The sequence below is a fragment of the Diabrotica virgifera genome, chromosome 6, assembly GCF_917563875.1.
Source record: "Diabrotica virgifera virgifera chromosome 6, PGI_DIABVI_V3a".
Classification (NCBI taxonomy): Eukaryota; Metazoa; Arthropoda; class Insecta; order Coleoptera; family Chrysomelidae; genus Diabrotica; species Diabrotica virgifera.
Genome location: NC_065448.1, coordinates 239361661 through 239385275, shown reverse-complemented (window position 1 = coordinate 239385275; position 23615 = coordinate 239361661). Strand labels below are relative to the sequence as shown.

Below are 23615 nucleotides of genomic sequence, written 5' to 3'. Positions count from 1 at the left end.
GCATAAGATAAAAAAAACTCAAATAACATAGTATTATTGTAACTGTAAAAGAATAATGTGATAAAATAAAATATCAGCAGGCATTCAACAATAATATATATTTCAGAAAATAGCAAATACCAAAGCAAAATATTAAAAAAGGATGAGCAAAACATTAGTCCGGGGCTCATCTGTTTTGAGATGGACGTTGAGAGGTGACTCAAATTTTTTTGCAGAAATTGCTTAAAAATAACTCAAATAATAATATTTGAGTTATCCTCCCACTCAAAATGGTCCGGAACATTCTTTAAATAATCAAAATGTCAAAATATGAAGAAAAAATTCCATTTTTTTATTGATTTTTTGAATATAACTTTAAAACTGTTCATTTCTGAGAAAAGTTGTACTGATATAAAAGTTGCGTAATTAAATTTACTATAATATAGAATTGGTTAAAAATTTAAAAAATAGTCACCCTTGTTGCAAAATAGCAATACTTGCGAAAAAAACCATACAAAAACAAGTATTCGCATTTTACGTTTTTCAACCATTTATACTACACTTAGCACCTTCATATTTTACCCATCAAAACTTTATGATATAGTAAAACAACACTGTAAATTTCATTAAGATCGGTTTAATAGATTTTGCAAAATAAATTTTGCAATCCAGCTTTCGCAAAAAAAATTAATTTTTTAAAAATATTGCAGGACTGAAAATAAAGCAGATAGTAAGTTGAATTTTTTTTTGCTTATAGAAGTGTACTGTACCTTTCATTTGCAATTTGCAAAATTAAAATCGAATAATTGCCACGGCGTCAGGAAACTTTTTAAATAAACATTAATTTTTGGTGCTACGTGCAGGACAGCGGTGTTCGATTCACACAAGTTGATTTCCATCAAAATTTCTTCTAATCTCTATTTAATATATTATTTTCTTACTCTATACCTATTTTGTTGTATTTTAATATTTTAATTCCACAAAAACCAAACTAATTTTATTATTGTGTGTGAAATATTGTTTAAACAATTGCATATGTTTAAAAATAATAAACTTTTATTCTCTAAGTTAAAATATATGAACAAAGAAAGTTTTTGCTAAAAAAAGTGTTATTTCAAAGGATAGAGTATGTGTTTTTATTTTGCAATAAACAAATTTATTTATTTATATCGAAATGTAATAAAAATTAAAATGTATCAATCATTATCAAAAGGTCATTGAAATGCCCAATCAGAGCAAACTATCCGCTGTCCTGCGCGTAGCACCAATAAAATTAATGTTTATTTAAAAAAATTCCTGACGCCGTGGCAGTTAATCGATTTTAATTTTGCAAATTGCAAATAAAAGGTACAGTACACTTCTATACGCAAAAAAATTTCAACTTGCTATCTGCTTTATTTTCAGTCCTGTAACAATTAAAAAAAAACGAATTTTTTTTTGCGAAAGCTGGATTGTAAAATTTATTTTGCAAAATCTATTGAACCGATCTTAATGAAATTTACAGTATTGTTTTACTGTATCATAAAGTTTTTCTGGGTGAAATATGAAGGTCCTAAGTGTAGCATAAATGGTTGAAAAAACGTAAAATACGAATACTTGTTTGTGTATAGTTTTTTCGCAATTATTGCTATTTTGCAACAAGGGTGACTATTTTTTAAATTTTTAACCAATTCTATATTGTAGGAAATTTAATTATGCAACTTTTATGTTAGTACAACTTTTCTCGGAAATAAATAATTTTAAAGTTATAATCAAAAAACGAAGAAAAAAATCGAATTTTTCCTTCATTTTTTGACATTTTGATTATTTAAACAATGTTCCGGACCTTTTTGAGAGGGAGAATAACTCAAATATTATTATTTGAGTTATTTTCAAGCAATTTCTGCAAAACAATTTGAGTCACCCCTCAACGTCCAAATGTACTAATATTTTTAAAGATCCGCCCTGGTCTACATAGCGTTTGACGAGGAGAAGGACATAAACAATCGAACAATTTATCTGCTTATGGAAAATAATTTATCAGATAATAGTTTTGCGGATATTAAATAATATTGTATTTATATGGGATGAAGCCACAATTCATTGAAATGAAAGTTACATTTTGAACTAAGTAATGTTTGACTTTTCGATTTCTGTATTACAAAAAACTGCTGCTTAATTCCATCTAAACAATATTTAACTCAGATATTCGACAAAAAAAACTTGTAGAACTTTTGTCGGATGCTTAGAGTAGGGAGAATTTCACTGTGAAATATTTCCCTACTCTAAGGTCGGATGTGTTGAGGCGTCAAAAACGTATTCAGATACATACACACAACCAAACTATAAGTTGGAATCATCTGATATTTCTTACTATTCCGTGCGAATTTAAAAAAAAAACGAAGATACGAAGTCAAACAATATTTATTTTAAAGCAATTTATTAAATACATAACAATTAAATAAAACAAAAAAGTATTTAACAAACAAATTGAAAGTAGTTGTTTTAAAGTCAATAGCATAAAAAATTTCAATGTAAAAAAACGAATAATGTTTAACTTGTTTTTATTTATTTTTTTTTATATTTTGTGGTAGTCACTGTTATCATCTCTAGTCCTTATGCCAGCTTCAGTTTGCGTGGGCATGCTCCTAATCAATTTATCAACATTTTGTTGTGGTAGGTTGCTCCATCCTTTAAAAGCAGCTTGTACTAGCCGTGCGGTGTTTTGTGGATTATCCGGACGAGCTCTAATTTTTGCAAGCTTCAGTTTGCGTGGGCATGCTCTTAATCAATTTATCAACATTTTGTTGTGGTAGGTTGCTCCATCCTTTAAAAGCAGCTTGTACTAGCCGTGCGGTGTTTTGTGGATTATCCGGACGAGCTCTAATTTTTGCAAGCTTCAGTTTGCGTGGGCATGCTCCTAATCAATTTATCAACATTTTGTTGTGGTAGGTTGCTCCATCCTTTAAAAGCAGCTTGTATTAGCCGTGTGGTGTTTTGTGGATTATCCGGGCGAGCTCTAATTTTTCTTTTAAGCATATCCCACAAATACTCTATAGGATTAAGCTCGGGTGAGCAAGCAGGCCACTCCAAACAAGGGTGTGCTTCTGCAACAAGGGTGTGCTAGCAAACACTTATGCTTCAATTATGTCTGTAGTCACTTTAATGGTATGTAGAGGTCCATTATCATCCAATAAAATTAAATTTTCTCCTGTTGCACCTCTCCAGAGCCTGACTACAGGTTATGAACATACCTGTGAGCAGTTAAAGTTGATTGGATGAAAATTAAAGGAGTTTTTTTACGGATCACAATTCCTCTCCAGAACATTACACTTCCCCTTGTATATTTGTGAACAGATCTGACAGTTTTCGTTCTTGCTTGTCTTCCTCAATCCCCAAGTACATTTCGTGGGTCATCTGATTTTCCATCTGATTACATTAAATCCGGACTGTTTTTGAAAATAGCACATTTTGTCAATTCACAATGTTCCAGTTTTGGTGGTGAAAACACCAATTTAGGCGATCAATCTTGTGCTGCCTGGACAACTCGGGAGCCCATAACTGTCTCCTGCTATATACTTCTTGGTACGAACTCTTCTTCTTATCGTTTCAACTGAAACAGTTACACCTGTAACTTCCAAAAGCTGCCTTTGGAGCTGCAGGTGAGAAATGGTTGGGTGTCTTTCAGCTTATTGGACAATTAAACGATTGTGGAGAGCCATTATTACTTTTGGCGACTTTCCCTTGCTTTATTTTTGAGCTTTCCAAGCTCCTGTTACCTAGCATAAGTTTTGGATAGAACGCCTTGTATTAGGTACGCCTAGCTCTACAGTTATGTCCCTCTGAGAACATTACTTTCTCCACAAGACCAATAATATTTCCTCGTTGTAAGTTCTATAACCCCACATGAGGCATATTTTCGATTTTGGACGCAAAAGTTAGTTTATTTATTTTCGTTCAATTTGCAACTCAAGCAAATAACCTATACTACCGAGCTGTACTGTAAGTTTTTTCAAAAGAAATAAATATTAGTTTAAAATACATGGTGACTTCCATATAAGTTTGGGTCAGTGGCGATGCGTGACTTTTTCTGAAGTGTTACCAAAACCAGATGCAAAAAATCTTATTTAAAAAAATTAAGATATGGCTAAATGTATATATACACTCACCGGCACAAAATTCCGCCACCCAAAATTTTTAATTAAGTTTGACAATCTATAACTTTAGTATTTGTACTTTGATTTTCAAGATTCTTGCACGAGTTTGTAGGTACATGTATTGATGTCAATTACTATTATTCCGGTAACAAAAATTTTTTTGCTTAGATGGCATTATACGGGGGTGAATGTAAGCGTTGTTTTTTCTCCTAACTTTAAAAAATTCTGTGGAAAAATTGGAGGGCTGATTTTGTTTCATACTCCTTTTGTATTATCCTGGAGGTATCACTAAGGTCTTGTTTTTTGAACTATCTGAATATTTCTTTTCTTGTAAGAGCTGTAATTAAAAACACTGCTTTGAAGGTTTATTTAATAAAAAATATCAAACGCACTAAAATTAACAAAACAAAACAAATTTAACAACAAAACAATTCAATAGCGGTTATGTCCACCTCTTGCAGCAACGACTGCTCGCAATCTGTTTAGCATCTAATCAATATGTGTTTTCCTTGCCTGGGAAATAGCCCGATATTCCTCTACCAGGGCCATAAATGTACCAAATTTTCTGGAGGCCTAGGATGACGGCCAATAGCTTTTTTATTCATTCCATAAATTTTCAATATGGTTGAGATCTGGGCTGCATGCGGGCCATTCTAATCTTATCAATCCAACCTCAATTGTATGAGTCAGTCAGTGTTTTTATTTACAAAAAATGGTACAGCTCTTACAAGAAAAACGATATTCGGAAAATTCAAAAAACAAAATGTTGGTGATGCCTCCGGAAAGATATGACAGGACTCTGAAACAAAATCAGCTATTCCATTTTTCCACAGAATTTTTTAAAATTAGGAGAAAATACAACGCTTCCTTTCACCCCTGTACAATGACATGCAAGCAAAATTTTTTGTTACCGGAATAATATCAAACAATATGAATACATGTACCTACAAACTGGTGCAAGAATCTTAAAAATCGGAGCACAAATAATAAAGTTATAAATTGTCAAACTTAATCAACAATTTTGGGTGGCGGAATTTTGTGCCGGTGAGTGTAGCTTCAATAATATCATTTTGTATATCACTTGACACTCTCGAAAAAACAGATGTTTCTAAATGTTGACAAAATTTTTGATCTTTTTTGGCAATTAATGTTAACAATTCCCTGTAATTGCCTCGATTGTCAGAGTCGTCGCACTCAAAATGACGACGAAACGCTAGTTTTTGTTTGGCCCAAAAACATACAGTATCTATTATAAGGATATAATTATCTATTTTTTTAACAAACTCATTATGTTTAGCAATATTTGCTTTAAAAGCTTGATTAAGAGAATTTTTGATTTTTGTTTTGCCAAACTGAATCAAATTGGGTATAAATACATCTTACATGTAAGTAACGAAGAAATTTCATGTCTTTCATGTTCTTTTTAAAAATCTAACACTATTTAAATCGTGAACCTGGTCCACCAGAAGACATGGCCAACAATACAGTATATTTTTCTTGCAACCATAATATAACCAAGGATTCTCACAGTACCAACTAAATTTAAAATATCGAACTACATTTGTTGATTCCTTTTTTAAATTGTTTAAAATAGGTCTTTCATTTTTAATCTCATTTTTTTCTTCAAAAGTATACAAGGAGCATTACTTTTCAAGTAGTTGATCGATTAAGAAGCGACACTCATCCATGGTTAACTGCACGCACACTTTTTATAGGTACTGTCACCAATTTTAAATCTGGTAAGAACGCTACTGATACACAGCGCGCTTATGCCGTCGCTTCTTCAAAATTTTCAGTCACTAGCCGGTCCCTAGCGCCCGCGTGAGTATATAACCATTGTAACCAGAAATAAGTCTGGTAACAGAGTATAATACAGTGCAACTGAGTCACATAAACTCGCCAATATTTTCGTGTCTTCGAGTAGTTGGCTATTTACTGAGTTAGGTACTATTACCACATAATATAATAATATATTTCTATTGGTAAAAATATTGGTAAATAGAATTATTCATCGTCATAAAATATTTATTTGCAAGATTTTTAACTGCTATCAATGGTAACAGTGGTTACATGGACGCTTCGCCAGTGGTTTGGGTGTGTGTATCTGTATTTTAATAAAAAGTGTAGAAATATAGTGAAGCATCGCACCTTGCTAGGCACATTGCCTGCACTTCTCCAGGCAGCTCGTCACGCACCTCGCCGCGCACATCGCCACAAATTGCATAGAACATAGGTTCTACCATGGCAAGTATGTAGTGAGTGCGTGGCGAGGTGTCTGGCGAGCTGCGTGGCGATGTGCCTAGAGAGGTATATATTTCTACACTATATTTCTACACTTTCCGGCAGCAATTTAAATCAAAGTAGGTACTCACCTTTTTGTAAATCCAAGAGAGTTTCTACTGCAACATCTAGTGCAAGATTTTCCTTCAGATCTTTGCCATCGAGGTTTAATTTAGATGCCAAGTACCTGCTGATTGCAGTGCTTTGGGGGATTTCTTTACCATCGACCTCTAATATGGGAAGTTGTCCAAGAGGAGTAGCTGAAATGTATAATAACTTTAAATATGTTAATCGAATCAAACAATTTTTAAAATAACACAAAAAATTGTTTTTTATGATTATATTTTGCCTCCAAATCTCATATATCACGAGCCGCTACTGGTTAAATAGATTATTATTAAAAAAAAATAATATCTGGCCGGATTTACACTCAGCTATTGCCACTGCTGCTGCCGCTGACGGAAATATTTCCCGAAAAACGGTATCGACGCGAGTGAGGTGTTCACTGTTCACATCAGTTCCTCGCCAATGTCCTCACAACTCATTACCGAACGACTCACAAGAATGGAATGTGACGACAGCATCGTCTTGCTCCCTTAAGTGAGAGAGAGAGAGTAGTTGAATGTGAATACCCACTCGTGCTCGCTCTGCAAATCCTTTGACTTCTATCTCGAAAACCGACTTTTGAGGGAGCGCCGTGAAATGGCAGTAGCATAAGGAGCAGCAGCGCGAGTAAACTATTTACACATTCACGCTGCCCACTTCCCTGTCCAACACGGCTGAGTATAAATGCGGTATATTATTTCAGGAAGCACTAAAAAGTAAAAGCAATAAAAGCACTCTACAAGAACAACAAAGTAGCTTTCAAAATGAGCAGTACCATATACAGTCCATTTAAGATGACAAAGGAACTGCTACAGGGCTGTCTCTTGTCCCCTACGGTTTTCAAAATATTTTTTGAATGGGCATACCAGTAAAAGATGATTACCTATATATACTCTAAGTTTTACTGACGACCAAATAGTGGTCGCTCAAGACCAATATGACCTCAGTTTTATGATGAGAAAACTGGAACAGGAATATACAAAAAATTGAATGGAAATAAACTTAAATAAAACTGAATACCTAACAACGGAGAAGACATAACTAAAACAGCTGAAAATAGACAAAGGTAATCAAAAGAATGCACAAGTACAAATTACCCGCTCATGGGTTTTTGGGATCGCTAAACACGAATATGCCATCAGAATTGACCTCCGGAGAACGTGGTGCCCAGGGCCACTGCAAGGGATGTCGTCTTCTAGAGTTTCGATGGTTTCGGCATTTAATTGATGCAAATGAATTACTGGAAGTTTTTTTTGAGGTCGCTAAACACGAATAGGCCATCTGAACCGACTCCCGGAACACCTGGTTTCCAAGGTCAATGAAAGGGGCTCTTGGAGTTTCGAGGGTCTTTGGTACTACATTAATGCAAACGGATTAGTTATAGGTATTTGAGGTTGCTGAACACAGGAGCACCTGGTGCCTAAGACAGGTTATCTTCTGGAGTTTTGGAGGAATCAAATGGATTACTCTTAGGTTTTTAACTCCGAAAGATAACCTGTCTTAGGCGCCAGGTGCTCTTGTCTCTGTGCTGATCACGTATTTGTGTTCAGCAACCACAAAAACCTATAACTAATCCGTTTGCATTAATTTAGTACCAAAGACCCTCGAAACTCCAGGAGCGCCTGTCATTGACCTTGGAAACCAGGTGCTCCAGGAGTCGGTTCTGGTGGCATATTCGTGTTTAGCGACCTCAAAAAAACTTCCAGTAATTCATTTGCATCAATTAAATGCCGAAAACCCTCGAAACTCTAGAAGATGACGTCCGTTAAGGTCACGGTCAAAGTAAAGGTCGCCATTGGATAGCCATGAAAAAATCCTAGACTACTAGTATTTTTCCTTGATCCAAACTTCTACATGTTACCAGATAACCAGTAACTCAGCGAATTGGAATACTCAGTAAATCTTATAATTTTCCGAGTTTGTGCCTCTATATCTTGAAAATCCTTCATACGATTGAGTTGTGCCCATGAGAACTTTTTATCAGGATGCTTCAAAGAGTAGTTTCCCAAAGTATGAACGAAATCCACTGGGACCCAATTTTCATAAGGTTTGTGCGGGGTATTTTAGGTTTCATAATATCAAACAGAGGAACAGCTGAAGAAGATATAAAAAATAGACTTAAGACAAACAATAGACTGCATACAAAAATTGAATTAAATACCGGGCAAGGGACCTGGTTTAATTTAAAAATTGTTAACACGGTGACAAGAAATATCCTGACTTATGGGTGTGAAAACCATAGATATATAATACTCTAGATTGCGCCTTACGATCTTAAAATGGGTGACGGTTGCGACAGAGATAAATAAGCCTATTTGGTCGGTAGTCTCTTTCTAATTCAAGGGGAGTATCGACGACGTCACTATCCTACTCTGTCGTCGAGTATTTTAGATGGCTTGACAGTTCGAGCGGACGGCGACGAGAACTGGTCGTTTGTCTTCGGACGTGGATAATCCTGGTTCGAATCCCATATCAATCTTTACTTTTTTTATTTTTGAAGTTATACTTCTTTACCGGCGATATGAGGGTGAATTTTTATATGTTAAAACCTATGATCCCGGCGCATGCGCATTATAACTTTGTTCTGATTGGATGTTCAAATGACATGTCAAAAATTATTCAATATGGCGGCTGTGGCACAGCTGTAGTTAGATTATTTATGGTTGTTGCGTTTTAAAATTTGTGTGAAAAGAAACAACAAACAAAAGTTAGTTAATAGTTATACTGCCTTTTTAAATAGTTTTCATATACCTATATTTTTGGACTTTTGGACTATTTTGGACAAGGAAAACTCATTCTAATTTGGTAAGTAGTTTTTATTATAATCATATTGTAATTATACATTTGGATTAGGTTGAAATACAGTAGAGCGTCGATTATCCGCACTAATTGGGGGACATAGGTGTTCGGAAAACCGATTTGTTCGGATAATCGAACTACAATATATTGATACATATTTATAGTCATACATATTTATCCACAAGTGAATAAAAGCCATATTTATATACCTACATATTTATTTATATCTTGATAATGACAACTAGCAACTAAACAAAAAAGTGCAGTCTTTGCAACAACATAATTATTTTTGGATACAATATTGAAGAAAATTGAAGATATTTTAAGCGTCAATTACTAACGCTTGCTCGGTATTCGAGTGCGGGACGCGGGAGTCGATAGTTCGAATAAGCGGTCGTTCGGTTGATCGACGTTCGGATAATCGACGCTCTACTGTACATTTATTTTCTCAAGAATGGGGATTTTAGAGAGAAATCCCAAATTAGGTCCGATTTTTATTTTTAAATTATGATTTTTTGGCGTAGATTTATTTATCTAGTAGGTATGTAATCCTTTTATTTACATACTTACTTTGATTACCAACAAAAGTTCTACCAATCTTCATCTAATATATTGTTTTCTTGCTGTTTTGTTATATTTTAATATTTTCTTCCACAAAATTTAAACTACATAATTTAATTATATTCAAAACAACTGTCAAACAGTAAAACGTTCAGTTACCCTATTTTTCCACATGACAAATAATGTGGAATTGGACGAGTGAGTCTAGGCTTCGATTACGAATCAAAGCGCCGCGAAATTCACGGGTTCGATTCCCGATGCAAGTTTTTATTTTTTTATTTTTTTATGCATTTTATGATTGTAAGTATATTTGTTATATAATTTTTTTTTTCAGAAAATGCGTATTTAAATTTTTGCCAACAATTATTATCGTTCAGAAATAATTTTTTCTTTGTGGCATTTTTCAATGTGTTTGTGTGCGTTTTATTCTTTTATTTTTTTAAATTTTTGGTATTGTCTTAAAAATCACATATGTAGTAGAAGTATAACTTCTTACGTGCGTACAAAGTACACACACATTCTTTTTTTATTTAACCAATATTGCGTTTATTAGATATTATTACATCTCTAAAGTAAATCTATGCAAAGAAATATATAACAAATAAGAAAAACTGTGTAGGTACCTATAGATTTTTAAAAATATAAAAGCCAATGTTATTTTTTTAATAAGTTAATTGTAGAATAGTATAAAGTAATTGTTAAAAATATTCGTAAAAAATTACCAATAATTAATATCAACATAATGTACCATCGATTTATTAATTGAATCGGTCATTTCAAAAACAACACGAGTGACATATTCCTAATTTTACAGAAGAGCAAAGAAAACTAACTATATATGTAGTCGAAAGATGGATGAAATTGATATCAAAATTCAGAGTTAAGTATATTGTAATTTTGTTCCTAATGTTTTTACTAGACTGGTGTCGTTTTTGCACACAACGTTTATCTTACGGTCGGTTTCATAATCAGTTAAAGTGGACTTTAAATTTTTAGTTGGTACCTTTATCAATGCAATTCATATGGGTAAATGTCAACTGTAAAGTGAACTTTAGTTAAATGTTCACTTTAAGTTGATTATGAAACCGGGCGTTAAAGGAGTCTATTCCTCTCAAAAAGTTAGTTTCTGAAAATTGTGGACTTTGCTGTTTTTGAAATGACCGATTTAATTGTAAGTAATTAGACATTATTTTTATTTATGAAACTATTGTTACATCATTCGAATAAGGACGAATTTATATTAATAACGAATGACTTTTATTTTACTATGCAGTTCACAAATTATGTATTCCAATATTAACTTACTATACATACATTTATTATCTGCTAGATTTACTTTACTTATTAGGTATAGGTCACTTCGTTTCCTCTTTAAGTCAGTGGCTTAAGTATATGAACCCATTAATTCCAATTTTGGATTTTTACATTTTTTGGAAAATTTAACTCCCAATGAAATTAAGGATCACTCACTGAAGCGTGCCGACATTTATAGCAATGATTTAGATGAAAATCTAGGTGTCCAACTGGTAAAGTTTGTAGGATTTTTCAATTCATTTAAAGAGGAAATCAGCTCATCAAATAAGTAAAGAACTTCAAATGTACTGACTGCGAAAAGAACGTGGATAATGCGTTTCCAAACGTTGTGGTGACACTTCGTTTATATTTTGAGTTCTGATGCTAACTGCTGTGGAGAGAGATAGATCATTATCAAAATTTAAGTTAATTAAAAATCGACTTCGGTCAACGATGGCCAAAAGCGTTTGAAACATCTATTTATAATGAGCATTGAACACAATGTCTTAAAACAACTAGACATGTCAGACACAATCTAGGAATTTTCAATTAAAAAATCTCGAATACTACTCGGTCTTTAACTATACATTTTACTATGTTTATTTTTAATATCTTTTATTACTCTTGTATTTTTTTTATTATTTAAAAATAAGTAAATATATTTATAAAATTAGATCAACATTCTTTTTTAATTGCTAAACGGGAAATCCCTGTAGTTGGCTGTGTACCATACTTTTTTTTTTTAAATACTTTTATACAATATTTTTTTAATGGTAGGAGGTAGGGCCTCACAACAATTCTGCCCAGGGGCCCCCACTGCCTTAAATCCGGCTCTGCTATGCTATAAGAAAAAGAAGAGGAGGCCGAGAAGACGATGGTGAGAAGTGGTTATAGCGGATTTGGAAGAAAATGTCCAGAATTGGAGAACCATATCACTCAACAGAAAAAAAATTGCATGAAATAACCAAGCTCTGGGCCTAAATGGCCTTATATTTAATATATTATCTCAGATATTAAAAATATTATTAAAGTAGTATTAGTCCAGAAAGCCACTGCGCATCCACTAGGAAAAATATATTCCGATTCGGATTTTTTGCACAATCCTAGTCAAAAACTCAAAAAGGACCCCTTTTAACAAATTTGCATGTTGCCAGGACCAAAAGTGGGTCAAAAATTTTTTAAACGATTTTGTTTGTTTTTTTCCTAAAATTATTTTTTTCATGGAACAAAACTTTTTTAAGTTTTTTGGATCATTCCAAACAGAAAAGGTCTTTAGCGATTTTTCTCTAAAGTTGATAGCTTTTGACATATAAGCGATTAAAAATTGAAAAATTGCCAAATCGGCCATTTTTAACCCTCAAAAACTATATGAAAAACTGAAAATTTGAATGCTGCCAAGGTAGGTAGATATTCTTTAAACATCGATTGATGAAATGCCGAAGAGTTTTTTGCAATACAATATTCAAAACTCCTTTGTTTTTTAATTGCTAATCAAGCGTGCGCGACACTATTTTCCACCGTTGCATGTGTATACAGTATGGTGCAAATGAAAGGAATAAATTAGTAACTATAATTTAATTTTTTGTCAATTTGTCAAATAATTTAATTTAATAAAAATTTTTTGGACACCTTGGACACAGTGGCTTTCTGGACTATATGAATAAGTATAAAAAGAAAAGCGCTATTGTTTCAGCTTTGTAGGTCTAGAATAGGCTATATTTTGTCTATTTTAATATATTGCTATAGCCAGGGCCGGATTTAAGGGAGGGCAGGCTGGGCAGCTGCCCGGGGCCCCCACATTCCGGGGGTCCCCACAAAATCCCAAACATAAAAAAGTCAGCACATTATTCACATAAAATAATTTTTGTTTTATGCAAACATAATTATGTATATCAAAAATAATTTCTTATTTATCGTTATCTTGAGTTGGCACTACGCCACTGAGTATAAAACATTGATCAAAACATTGCTTACTCCACATTTACAAAGTTTGAACTTAAATTTGAGCCAAACTTGCCTCCTTCGCCTACAATAATTTATTTGTCTTCTAAATCATATTCTATGTAATGCATATTTTTTAAGTACCCTTTTTGCATGGATTACAAAATACTCAGAACATAATCAAGTGGAATTCAGTCTTTTTTGTTGAGTCATAATTTGGTTACGAGTTTGACCTTATTATCCCATTGACAAAAATTGTGGCATAAGCAAATCTAAAAATCTGGCACTAAACCACTCATTTGTTTTGTGACTAAGTAATATATATGATGCTTTAGAAGAATTGCAAAATGATAACAAAAGGGATATGAATTTTGAAATTCAATGGATAAACATATTCAATTGTGAGAAAGTGTATAAAGCCCTTACAGACATACCTAAACAGCTCAGAGACTGACATTAGTGCAATCGATTTATATGAAGAAATTAAAGCTATTCAACCATATGTTACCGCGGAAAAACGTCCTGGTAATATTCTTAAATACAGAATCGTACGTATATTCCTACCCTTTAGTGTAGCTAAGGGTGAGCGGTCGTTTTCAAAACTTAAAATAATTAAAAATTATTTGCGATTTTCAATGAAGCAAGATAGACTTTCTGCTTTAGCAATGTTATCTATCGAACATGAAGTGTGTGCGATATTGGATATTAAAAACAAAGACATTGTCAAAATTTTTCCCGAAACGGAAGCCAGAAAAGTTTGTTTTTAATTTCTTTATCTGTTTATGATTATTCACGGTTTATATTAATTAAATGGAAGTTTAAATTAGGATATACAAATAATGGGCGTTGGATCATGGATATTACTCCAATTGTTCAAGTATTTATCTATTTACAAATTATTATTGTTATGCATATTCTGCACATTTCTTTAAATACTAAATGGTATGTACATATTTCTAAAGTGTTGGAAGGGGGCGGCAAATATTAAGTTGCACACGGGCGGCCAACACCTCAGCGGCGGCCCTGCTGCCCAGGGGCCCCCACTGCCTTAAATCCGGCTCTGGCTATAGTCATAAAATAATAAGTACCTACTTACTTGGCTTAATTTTTGGCCAATCCCCCATCTGGATACGTTTGTCCTCGAATGGTATTTCTCCATAGCTTAAGATCATTCTAATTGCTTCACCCTTTCCGGGGAAGTCAAAATATGTAAGTTTATATGTATGTGCCATTTTAGAAAACTAAATTTGTCCACTTAGAGTAGAGAGAACTACCGCTGATCTGATACGATACGAATTAAACGAAACACCGCGCACCGGTATATAAATAAAGTGTTTTTATACAACTTCGTGGAAACACTTTGTTTGTGTCGAGGTCGAAATCTTGTCGAGATTCGAGATAGTGCAAACACTCGTGACTCGTGGCTCGTGACAACGGCGCAGCGCAGTAGACGAAATTTGGATAGTGGTCTGTATCTACAAAGAATACTAAAACACACCCACTAGTATTCTTTGATAATATAACATTTTAGTCCATATGGTGAGACCGCTCCCGTTTGAAAAAATTTCTGATTCGGTTTCTTTGCTGATTCCTATTCAAAAATGTTCCCTTTAAACAAATCTGCAAATCTGAAGGGTACCGGGCGGAATTTTTGGGCAGAATTTGTTCAAACATTTTTGTTAAACAAATATAAAGATCACATTTTTTTGCTCTGGAACATATTTTTTAAGTTTTTTGGATTATTCTAAACAAGAAAGGTATCTTCTGATTTTTCTCACAAGTTGATAGTTTTCGAGTTATAAACGATTAAAAATCTAAAAAATGCGAAAATACGCATTTTCTAGCTTAAAAACTCATATTTAAAATAGTATTTTTGAGGTTGCCAAGCATTGGCGCCCATACCCATGGGCAAAGGGGGGCCGTGCCCCTCCTGGCTTTTCGGGTGCTTTAAACTATATATGGTTATCCAAAGTATACAAAATACAGGGTGCCCCAAAATGATTGGTCATAAATTATAACACAAACACAGCACATATTTTGGGGTCAAAAATAGGTTGATTGAACCTCACTTACCTATATACAATAGTGCACACAAAAAAGTTATAGCCCTTTGAAGTTACAAAATTAAAATCGATCTGTTTTCGTATATCTAAAACTCTTACAGGATTTTTTATTGAAAATGGACGTGTGGAATTTTTATGGCAGCAACATCTTAAAAAAAAATTAAAGTTAAATTTGTGCACCCCATAAAATTTTATGGGAGTTTTATTCCCTAATCCCCCCCCCCAAACTTTTGTGTACGTTCCAATTAAATTATTATTGTGGCACCATTAGTTAAAAACAATGTTTTAAAAACATTTTTGCCTTTAAGTACTTTTTCGATAAGCCAGTGTTTATCGAGATATTTTGAATATTTGTCGAATCCACCACATATTTGTATATGGTTAAGTATGATTATAGACACCTGTTAATAATCTGAAAATTTATTTATAACTTAGATTTTTAGTTATATTTTGAAAAATAAGCCACATCTCGATAAAAAGTGACTTCAAAAACAGACCAAGAGGCAAAAAAGTTTTAAAAACACTGTGTTTAACTAATGGTACCAGAATAATAGTTTAATTGGACTGTACACAAACATTTGGGGGTTTAAAGGAACAAAACCCCCATAAAATGTTTATGTAAAAATATTAAAAAAGAAGCCGCATCTCGACAAAAAACTGGCTTATCGCCAGTTCCTGAAGATGTTCCAGAAGACGTTCCTGCCATAAGAATGATACATGTCCATTTTCAATAAAAAATCCCTAATAGTTTTCGATATATTGAAAAAAATCGATTTTCATTTTGTAACTTCAAAGGATGGATGGAGGAAATGGATGACAGAGGAGATTCTATATATGATGAAAGACAGAAGAAAGGCTAAAGATAATAAGAATAACTAACTACAACAAAATAAATAACGAAATTAAAAGGGCTATTAAAATAGCAAGAGAAAATTGGCTAAGGTCGAAATGTACAGAGATAGAGTTATTACAACAAAAACATGATTCGTGTAACCTCCATAAAAAGATCAAAGAAGCTGCAGGCTTATATAAACACAAGAACACTGGATTTCTGACAGATAATCAGGGAAACATAATATTGGAAATAGAACAGAAAAGGGATATTTGGATTAAATACGTGGAAAAAACTTTTCAAGATATACGAAGTAACACTGGCATCACAACAAACATCAATTGCGAATCTGGACCTCCACTTACAGTTGAAGAAGTAACGTATGCCATCAAAAGTACCAAAGATGGTAAAGCAGTAGGCCCTGATCATTTTTATTTCGAATTCTTAAAAGTTATGGACTACGACGGCATAAAATGGTTGACAAATATATTTAACAAAATATATGACACAGGCATAATTCCCTAAAAATGGCTAGAATCAACTTTTATAAATCTTCCAAAAAAACCCAATTCGATAAAGTGCGAAGACTATAGAATTATAAGCCTTATGAGCCATTTACTTAAAACATTTCTAAAGGTCATTCACAAACGAATATATACAAAGTGCGAGGAACAACTAACAAGAACACAATTCGGATTTCGTGATGCTCTGGGAACACGGGAGGCCCCTTTTGCTGTCCAAGTGCTATTTCAGAGATGCAGGGATGTAAATTGTAATATATACGTATGCTTTATAGATTACTAGAAAGCATTTGACGGAGTAAAACATGACAAATTAATAACTCTAATGCAAGAAATTGGAATTGACAACAAAGATCTAAGAATTATCAGAAACATTTATTACAATCAAACGGACAAAATCAAAATAGAAGACCAGTTAACTGATAAAATTGCAATAGAACGAGGAGTACGACAGGGCTGTATTTTATCTCCACTACTATTCAATATTTACTCTGAATGGGTATTTAAGGAAGCTTTAGAGGGTTGTACCAAAGGAGTATTGATAAATGGTGAATGGTTGAATAACATTAGATATGCAGATGACACCATATTTTTTGCCGATAATCTCAATGATTTACAGATCTTAACAAATCGTATAACAGAAGTCAGCAACAGATACGGACTAGCTCTTAACATAAAGAAGACCAAATTTATGACAATTAGTAAGAAACCAATACTAAACGCTCAACTGACAATCAACCAACAGAATATCGAAAGAGTTGAGCAATATACATATCTGGGTACGAATTTAAATAGCCAATGGGACCACTCAACAGAAATTAAACAGCGAATAATAAAAGCGAAAGCAGCATACGTTAGAATGAGACCCATTTTCAACAGTCGAGACATAGCTTTAAAAACAAAATACCGTCTGTTGAAATGCTACATATTCTCAGTTCTGCTCTACGGAATGGAAGCATGGACACTAACTGTTGCATCTATGAATCGGCTCGAAGCTTTCGAAATGTGGTGTTATAGGCGCATCTTACGTATATCCTGGGTTGACCGAATTACCAATGTGGAAGTCCTGCGTAGAATGGGGAAAGAGTGTGAAATTCTCATAACCGTCAAAACAAAAAAATTAGAATATCTAGGACATGTAATGAGAAATCAAGAGCGTTACGGCCTTCTCCAACTGATTCTTCAAGGGAAGGTAAATGGTAAAAGAGGACCGGGAAGAAGACGCATTTCCTGGCTTCAAAATTTACGTAAGTGGTATAACACGACTACCACTGAACTGTTCCGTGCTGCGGTAAACAAAGTCAAGATAGCCATGCTGATCGCCAACATCCGGAACGGATAGGCACTTTAAGAAGGAGAAGAACTTCAAAGGGCTGTAACTTTTTTTATGAGCACATTTGTACTGAGAAAAGTTAGGTTCAACCGAACTATTTTTGACCCCAGAATGTGTGGTATGATTTATGACCAATCTTTTCGGGACACCCTGTATAATGTGTAACATCTTCACGTTTGCCCCCCTAAAAATTTTTATGTGGGCGCCCGTGTTGCCAATAGATTAAATATTCATTTTCAAGATCCTGAAGAGTATCAGAGAACTGAAAGGTGTAAATTGCGATTGTTTTACCGGTGCGGCGCGCTCTATTTCAACAATCTTCTATTTTCTCCTGAAAAATATATTTGTTAGATTCTTTGGGATATTCTAAATATAATAGGTTTCTTGTCATTTTCCTCAAAAGTTTATAGTTTTAAAGTTATAAGCGATTTAAAATCTGAAAAAAGCGAAAAATGCACATTTTCGGATTTTAAATCGCTTATAACTTTAAAACTATTAACTTTTGAGAAAAATGACAAGAAACTTATTTTATTTAGAATGTTCCAAAGAATCTAAAAAATATTTTTGGGAGGGAAATAGGAGATTGTTGAAACAGAGCGCGCCGCACCGGCAAAAAAATCGGACGGACACGCATATTTAACAATTAAATAACAACGGTGTAAATTAAAGTTAGATCCAATCACTCTTCAGAATATTGAAAATGAATGTTTAAACGACAATTTAAGTACTTTGAGTTTTTAAGCCTCAAAAATGCGTATTTTCGCATATTTTAGATTTTAAATCGTCTATAACTCGAAAACTATCCATTTCTGAGAAAAATCACAAGTTACCTTTCTTGTTAATAATGACCCAAAAAACCTAAAAAATATGTTCCACAGCAAAAAAGGTGATCTTTTGCCGTTCCGGCACTGGTTAAGAAAAGAAAAAAAAATAAATAGAAAATTTAGGTTTTGTAAAAAAAAGTTAGCAGTGCGTTCCGGCACTGCTAAGAGGCCTTGGGCCTCTCCGATAACTTGTTGCTCTGTCTATTAGATTTAGTAATATAAATGGAAATGGTTGTTGAGGAAATGTTTGCCAGGTGTGGGGGCTTGCCTTAACCGGCCGGCCAAGTGGAAGGTAACCACAATAAAAATCCCCTCAAGCTAAGGTGGAACAGCATAAGCCGAAGGTTTGGCGTAGTAGAGGATGCTCCTACGGGACTTAGGGGTTGCTAAGCCGCTATTATGCGAACTCCGGGAAATGGGCGAATCCCTGGTTTTATTAGCCTTCCTGTGTTAATGCGGGGCTCTGGCACAGGTGACCAAAACTTCCCTAGCTACTCGTGGGATAAAACATGGACCAACAAAAACAAAATAAAAAAAAAGAGGCTGGAGTGATCTCGGACTCGGACGAGTCCTCCAGCTCAAGCAATGTCGTGGACACAATAGAACACGACAGTGAAGCATCAGCGGGAACTCAAGGAACCGCTGATACAATCACGACAGGGGCTGAAAGAATGGACCTGTCAGACAAAAAACGTTTGTCTGGGGCTCAGAAGAGGAAACAGACAAAGGAAAGAAAAATGGCAGAAGGGACGTGGGAACAACGACCACGGAAAAGGATGCAGAGGAAAGAGGGCTCTTCTAGACCTGCTATCGGGACAGACAAAGGACCCGATAAAGAAAGTAAGAAGAGACCCCGAGAGTACTCTGCTACACCACCCCAGGTCTCCAAAAAGACGAAGCAGGCTCCCAGACCTGCTGACTCTTATACAGAGGCCGCACAAAGACTCAGGATGGCGATCATAGATCGACGACATCCGGAGGTAACACTGGATCAGGCTCAAGCTGACCTGATCCAGAGTAGGATTGCGGATGCAATGGATGAAGCTCCTTCGGGGAGCAGTAATCCACTGCAGTTCGCCAGAACTACCTTTAGCGGAGGCGTCTTATGGATTACCCCCGCTAATGAACACACCAAAAACTGGCTGGTAGGTGCAGTGGAACGGCTGGGCCGTTTGTGGGAGAACGCGGATTTGACGGCTGTCGAATCCAAAGATCTTCCCAAAAGACCCAAAGTTCTTGTGTTTATACCAGGCCAGACACAAGAAGAGGGAGTTATCCGAACACGACTGGGGCAACAGAACCCAGAATTAAGAGTGGGAGGGTGGCTCCTTCTAAACAAAAAAGTAGAGAAGGAAGGAGTACTCCTGGCCTTCTCTATAGACGAAGTGTCCTTCAGGGCCCTCGAGAGGAACCGTTTCCGAGCTTATTACAGACTCGGAATGGTCATCTTTAGAGTCCTTGGAGCAAAAGATGGAGGGGAGAATCAGAATCCTTCAAATTAACTTGCAGCACAGTAAGGCTGCTTCGGCTGCCCTTACGGCTGCAAAAAGGGAATTCGATGTGGCCCTTATTCAGGAACCCTGGGTGAACAGGGGAAATATTATGGGGTTAGGGGGAGTTGGAGGGGAACTCATATATGACAGAACCTCCGAGGTCCCTCGAACCTGCATTATTATCAAAAAGAAATTTAACATACTGCCGTTAACAAATTTTTGTTTTAGAGACTTGACGGCAGTCAAGATAAGGCCGGGGAGGGGAAGGGTGTCAAGAGCGATTACGCTCGCATCGGCGTACCTTCCATATGATGCACCTGGTTCTCCTCCAACTAAGGAAGTGGAGCAGCTGGTAAGAGACTTCAGGGGGTCCAGAACCCAGCTGATCATCGGCTGTGATGCTAATGCACATCATACAACGTGGGGAAGTACGAACACGAATGTAAGAGGTGAATCTATACTCGAATTTGTCATGGAAAACGAGCTGAACATAATAAATTCAGGTAATAAACCGACTTTTGTGACTAGGGCTCGAAAGGAGGTCATAGACATAACGATAGCCACCAACTACGTTAGCAATAAAATTACAAATTGGCGTGTGTCTGATGATGCGAGTTGCTCGGATCACAGACACATACAATTTGAAGTAGGGGAAAAAACATGTACCCTAGAAACCTATCGTAACCCTAGGAAAACTAACTGGGAGGCTTATAAAGCAGACCTGGAATATAGTTTAAAACAGACTAAGGATACGATAAGAAATACAACAGACCTCGAAATGGTTGTGGAGCAGCTGCAAGACACAATCATCTCGGCGTATAATGACAACTGTCCTTCAATCAATAAGGAATCCAACAGGAAAGTGCCCTGGTGGAATGAGGGACTTAAAGAATTAAGAAGGAAAGTTCGTAAAAAATTCAACAACGCAATGAACAAGAATATCAGTTGGGATGAATACAGAAAGGCCCTAACTGAGTACAATAAAACTCTGAGGAAGCAGAAAAGAGAATCATGGAGAAGGTACTGTGAGGATATAGAAAGAACTCCAGAATACGCCAGACTCCATAAGATTCTCTCAAAAGGACCTCAGAGCCCGATATATACTCTCCAAACAGAAAACGGAGAGTACACAGAAACAGGGGAAGGAACTATTAGAGAACTGCTGAAAGTCCACTTCCCCGGTTCCCAAGTTACAGACTTAACTTTGGAGAACTGCCAGAAATCAGAACTAGATACCCCTCTGTGGGCATCCAAGGAGAAATGGCAGGCAGCAAAGAAAGTAGTAACTGGGGAAAAAGTAAAATGGGCACTACACTCATTCGAACCTTATAAATCGCCAGGATTAGATGGGATTTATCCAGTACTGTTGCAGAAGGGATCCGACCTTCTGGCAAATAGAATATGTACAGTGCTTCGGAGCAGTTTGGCTCTAGGATATATTCCAAAGGCATGGAGAATGATCAGAGTAACTTTTATACCAAAACCTGGAAAAACTGGACAGGATGGGGCAAAGTCTCTGAGACCAATAAGTCTTATGTCTTTTCTGCTTAAGACGCTAGAAAAACTGCTAGATAGGCATATACGGGATGGCGTATTGGAAAACAGACCGATATATAAGAACCAGTATGCATATAGAGCAGGAATGTCAACAGAGACAGCATTACATCAGCTTGTAGAAAAAGCTGAATATGCTCTCAAGCACAAAGAGGTACTATTAGCGACCTTTTTGGACATAGAAGGAGCGTTCAATAACATATCCTTAGAAACAATCTCAAGAGCATCGAGGAGAAAAGGGATCGATGAAATTTGTTGCAAGTGGATAGACCACATGCTACAACAGAGACTCGTATATACGTCCATTCTAGGGGAGAGCATTATCGCCCAGGTCCGACGAGGGTGTCCGCAGGGAGGTGTTCTGTCCCCGCTAATATGGAACCTTGTCATGGACGATTTGCTTGAGTCCCTGGAATTGAACGGCCATGAAACCCTGGGCTATGCAGACGACTTGGTAGTCCTTGTTCAGGGAAAATTCCAAAACATAGTAAGGGAACGCATGCAACAGGCCCTTAATATTGTCACCAAATGGACTGAGGAAGAAGGGCTGAGAGTCAGTCCTTCCAAAACAGTCACAATTGCGTTCACCAGAAGAAGGAAGCTGGAGGACTTAGGGCCTCTGATCCTTAATGGTGAACAATTGGAGCTGTCTAAAGAGGTAAAGTATCTAGGGGTTATACTGGACCCAGAACTTACCTGGAACCGACAGCTTGAAAGAGTAATTAAAAGAGCGGAGGCGACATTAATGCTGACCAGACGCACACATGGAAAAACATGGGGACTCTGTCCGAAAATGGCGTACTGGACATATACAACGATAGTGAGACCCATGATAACATATGCATCCTTGGTATGGTGGACAAAGATGCAGCAAAGAACCGCTATAAACAAGATAAGCAGGATACAAAGACTTGCATGCTTGGGAATAACGGGAGCAATAAAAACAACACCGACGGCGGCACTGGAAACCCTGTTAGACCTACCCCCTCTTGATATATTTATCAAAGGGGAAGCGAGGATGGGAGCATACAGGCTGCAAGGAAAACCAAGGGATAAATACGAGAACCTTGGCCATAATCAGATTTGGAACTATGGTGGGGTAAGTATATCTGATACATACACTGACCACATGGTACCAAAATACACATTTAATAGGAACTTCGGAATAGAAATCAATGACCGAAGGGAATGGAACAGCATCAGTAGCAAAATCAGAGGATCGATCTGGTATACAGACGGATCAAAAACCGATGAAGGCACTGGAGCCGGTATTTTTAGTGAAACAGAGAATGTAGGACTCAGTTTCTCACTAGGAACATACACAACTGTGTTTCAAGCGGAAATGTACGCAATTCTGCAGTGTGTCGCAATGAACAACTTGAGGGCCTATGAAAATAGACGGATCAATATACTCACAGACAGCCAAGCATCACTGAAGGCACTAATGAGCCCGAAAGTGACGTCAAGGCTGGTATGGGAATGCCGGCAAGAACTGGAAGAACTGGCCGAAAGAAATAGTGTAACTCTATTCTGGGTGCCAGGACACACCGGGATAGACGGTAATGAGAAAGCAGATGAGCTGGCAAGGAACGGTTCATCAACTTTATATTTTGGCCCAGAACCTGCTCTAGGAGTACCTAAAACAATAATTAGGGGACAAGTCAGGGAATGGGTCAAAAACAAACACAAAGAATACTGGGGGAACGTACCTGGTCAGCGACACGGGAGGCCCTTAATAAGGGAACCCTCAAAACGGAGAGCTGAGGAACTAATAAAATTACATAGGAGTCAGCTCCGCATAATTACAGGTCTTCTCACGGGTCACTGTGCCCTAAAAGGACACCTGAATAGAATTGGGCTGTACGAAGGGAACCTTAACTGCAGACTGTGCAATAGGGGAA

The 23615-nt window shown here is 36.0% G+C and overlaps 1 protein-coding gene across 3 annotated transcripts in view; it reads right to left on the bottom strand.

Annotated features, from left to right (window-relative positions):
* LOC126886795 (glutathione S-transferase-like) overlaps positions 1-14526 on the bottom strand; it is a 135258-nt gene extending 120732 nt beyond the window's left edge. The window contains exons 1-2 of one of the 3 annotated variants that reach the window (XM_050653858.1): positions 14191-14511; positions 6488-6655 (exon numbers count right to left, since the gene is read on the bottom strand). In XM_050653858.1, the coding sequence (XP_050509815.1) occupies positions 6488-6655; positions 14191-14326 (304 nt within the window). In that variant the 5' untranslated portion in view covers positions 14327-14511. Of the gene's footprint in view, positions 1-6487; positions 6656-14190 lie in introns of all 3 variants that reach the window. The other 2 variants (XM_050653856.1, XM_050653859.1) reach the window with 2 other exon arrangements.
* Positions 14527-23615: the final 9089 nt, after the last annotated feature.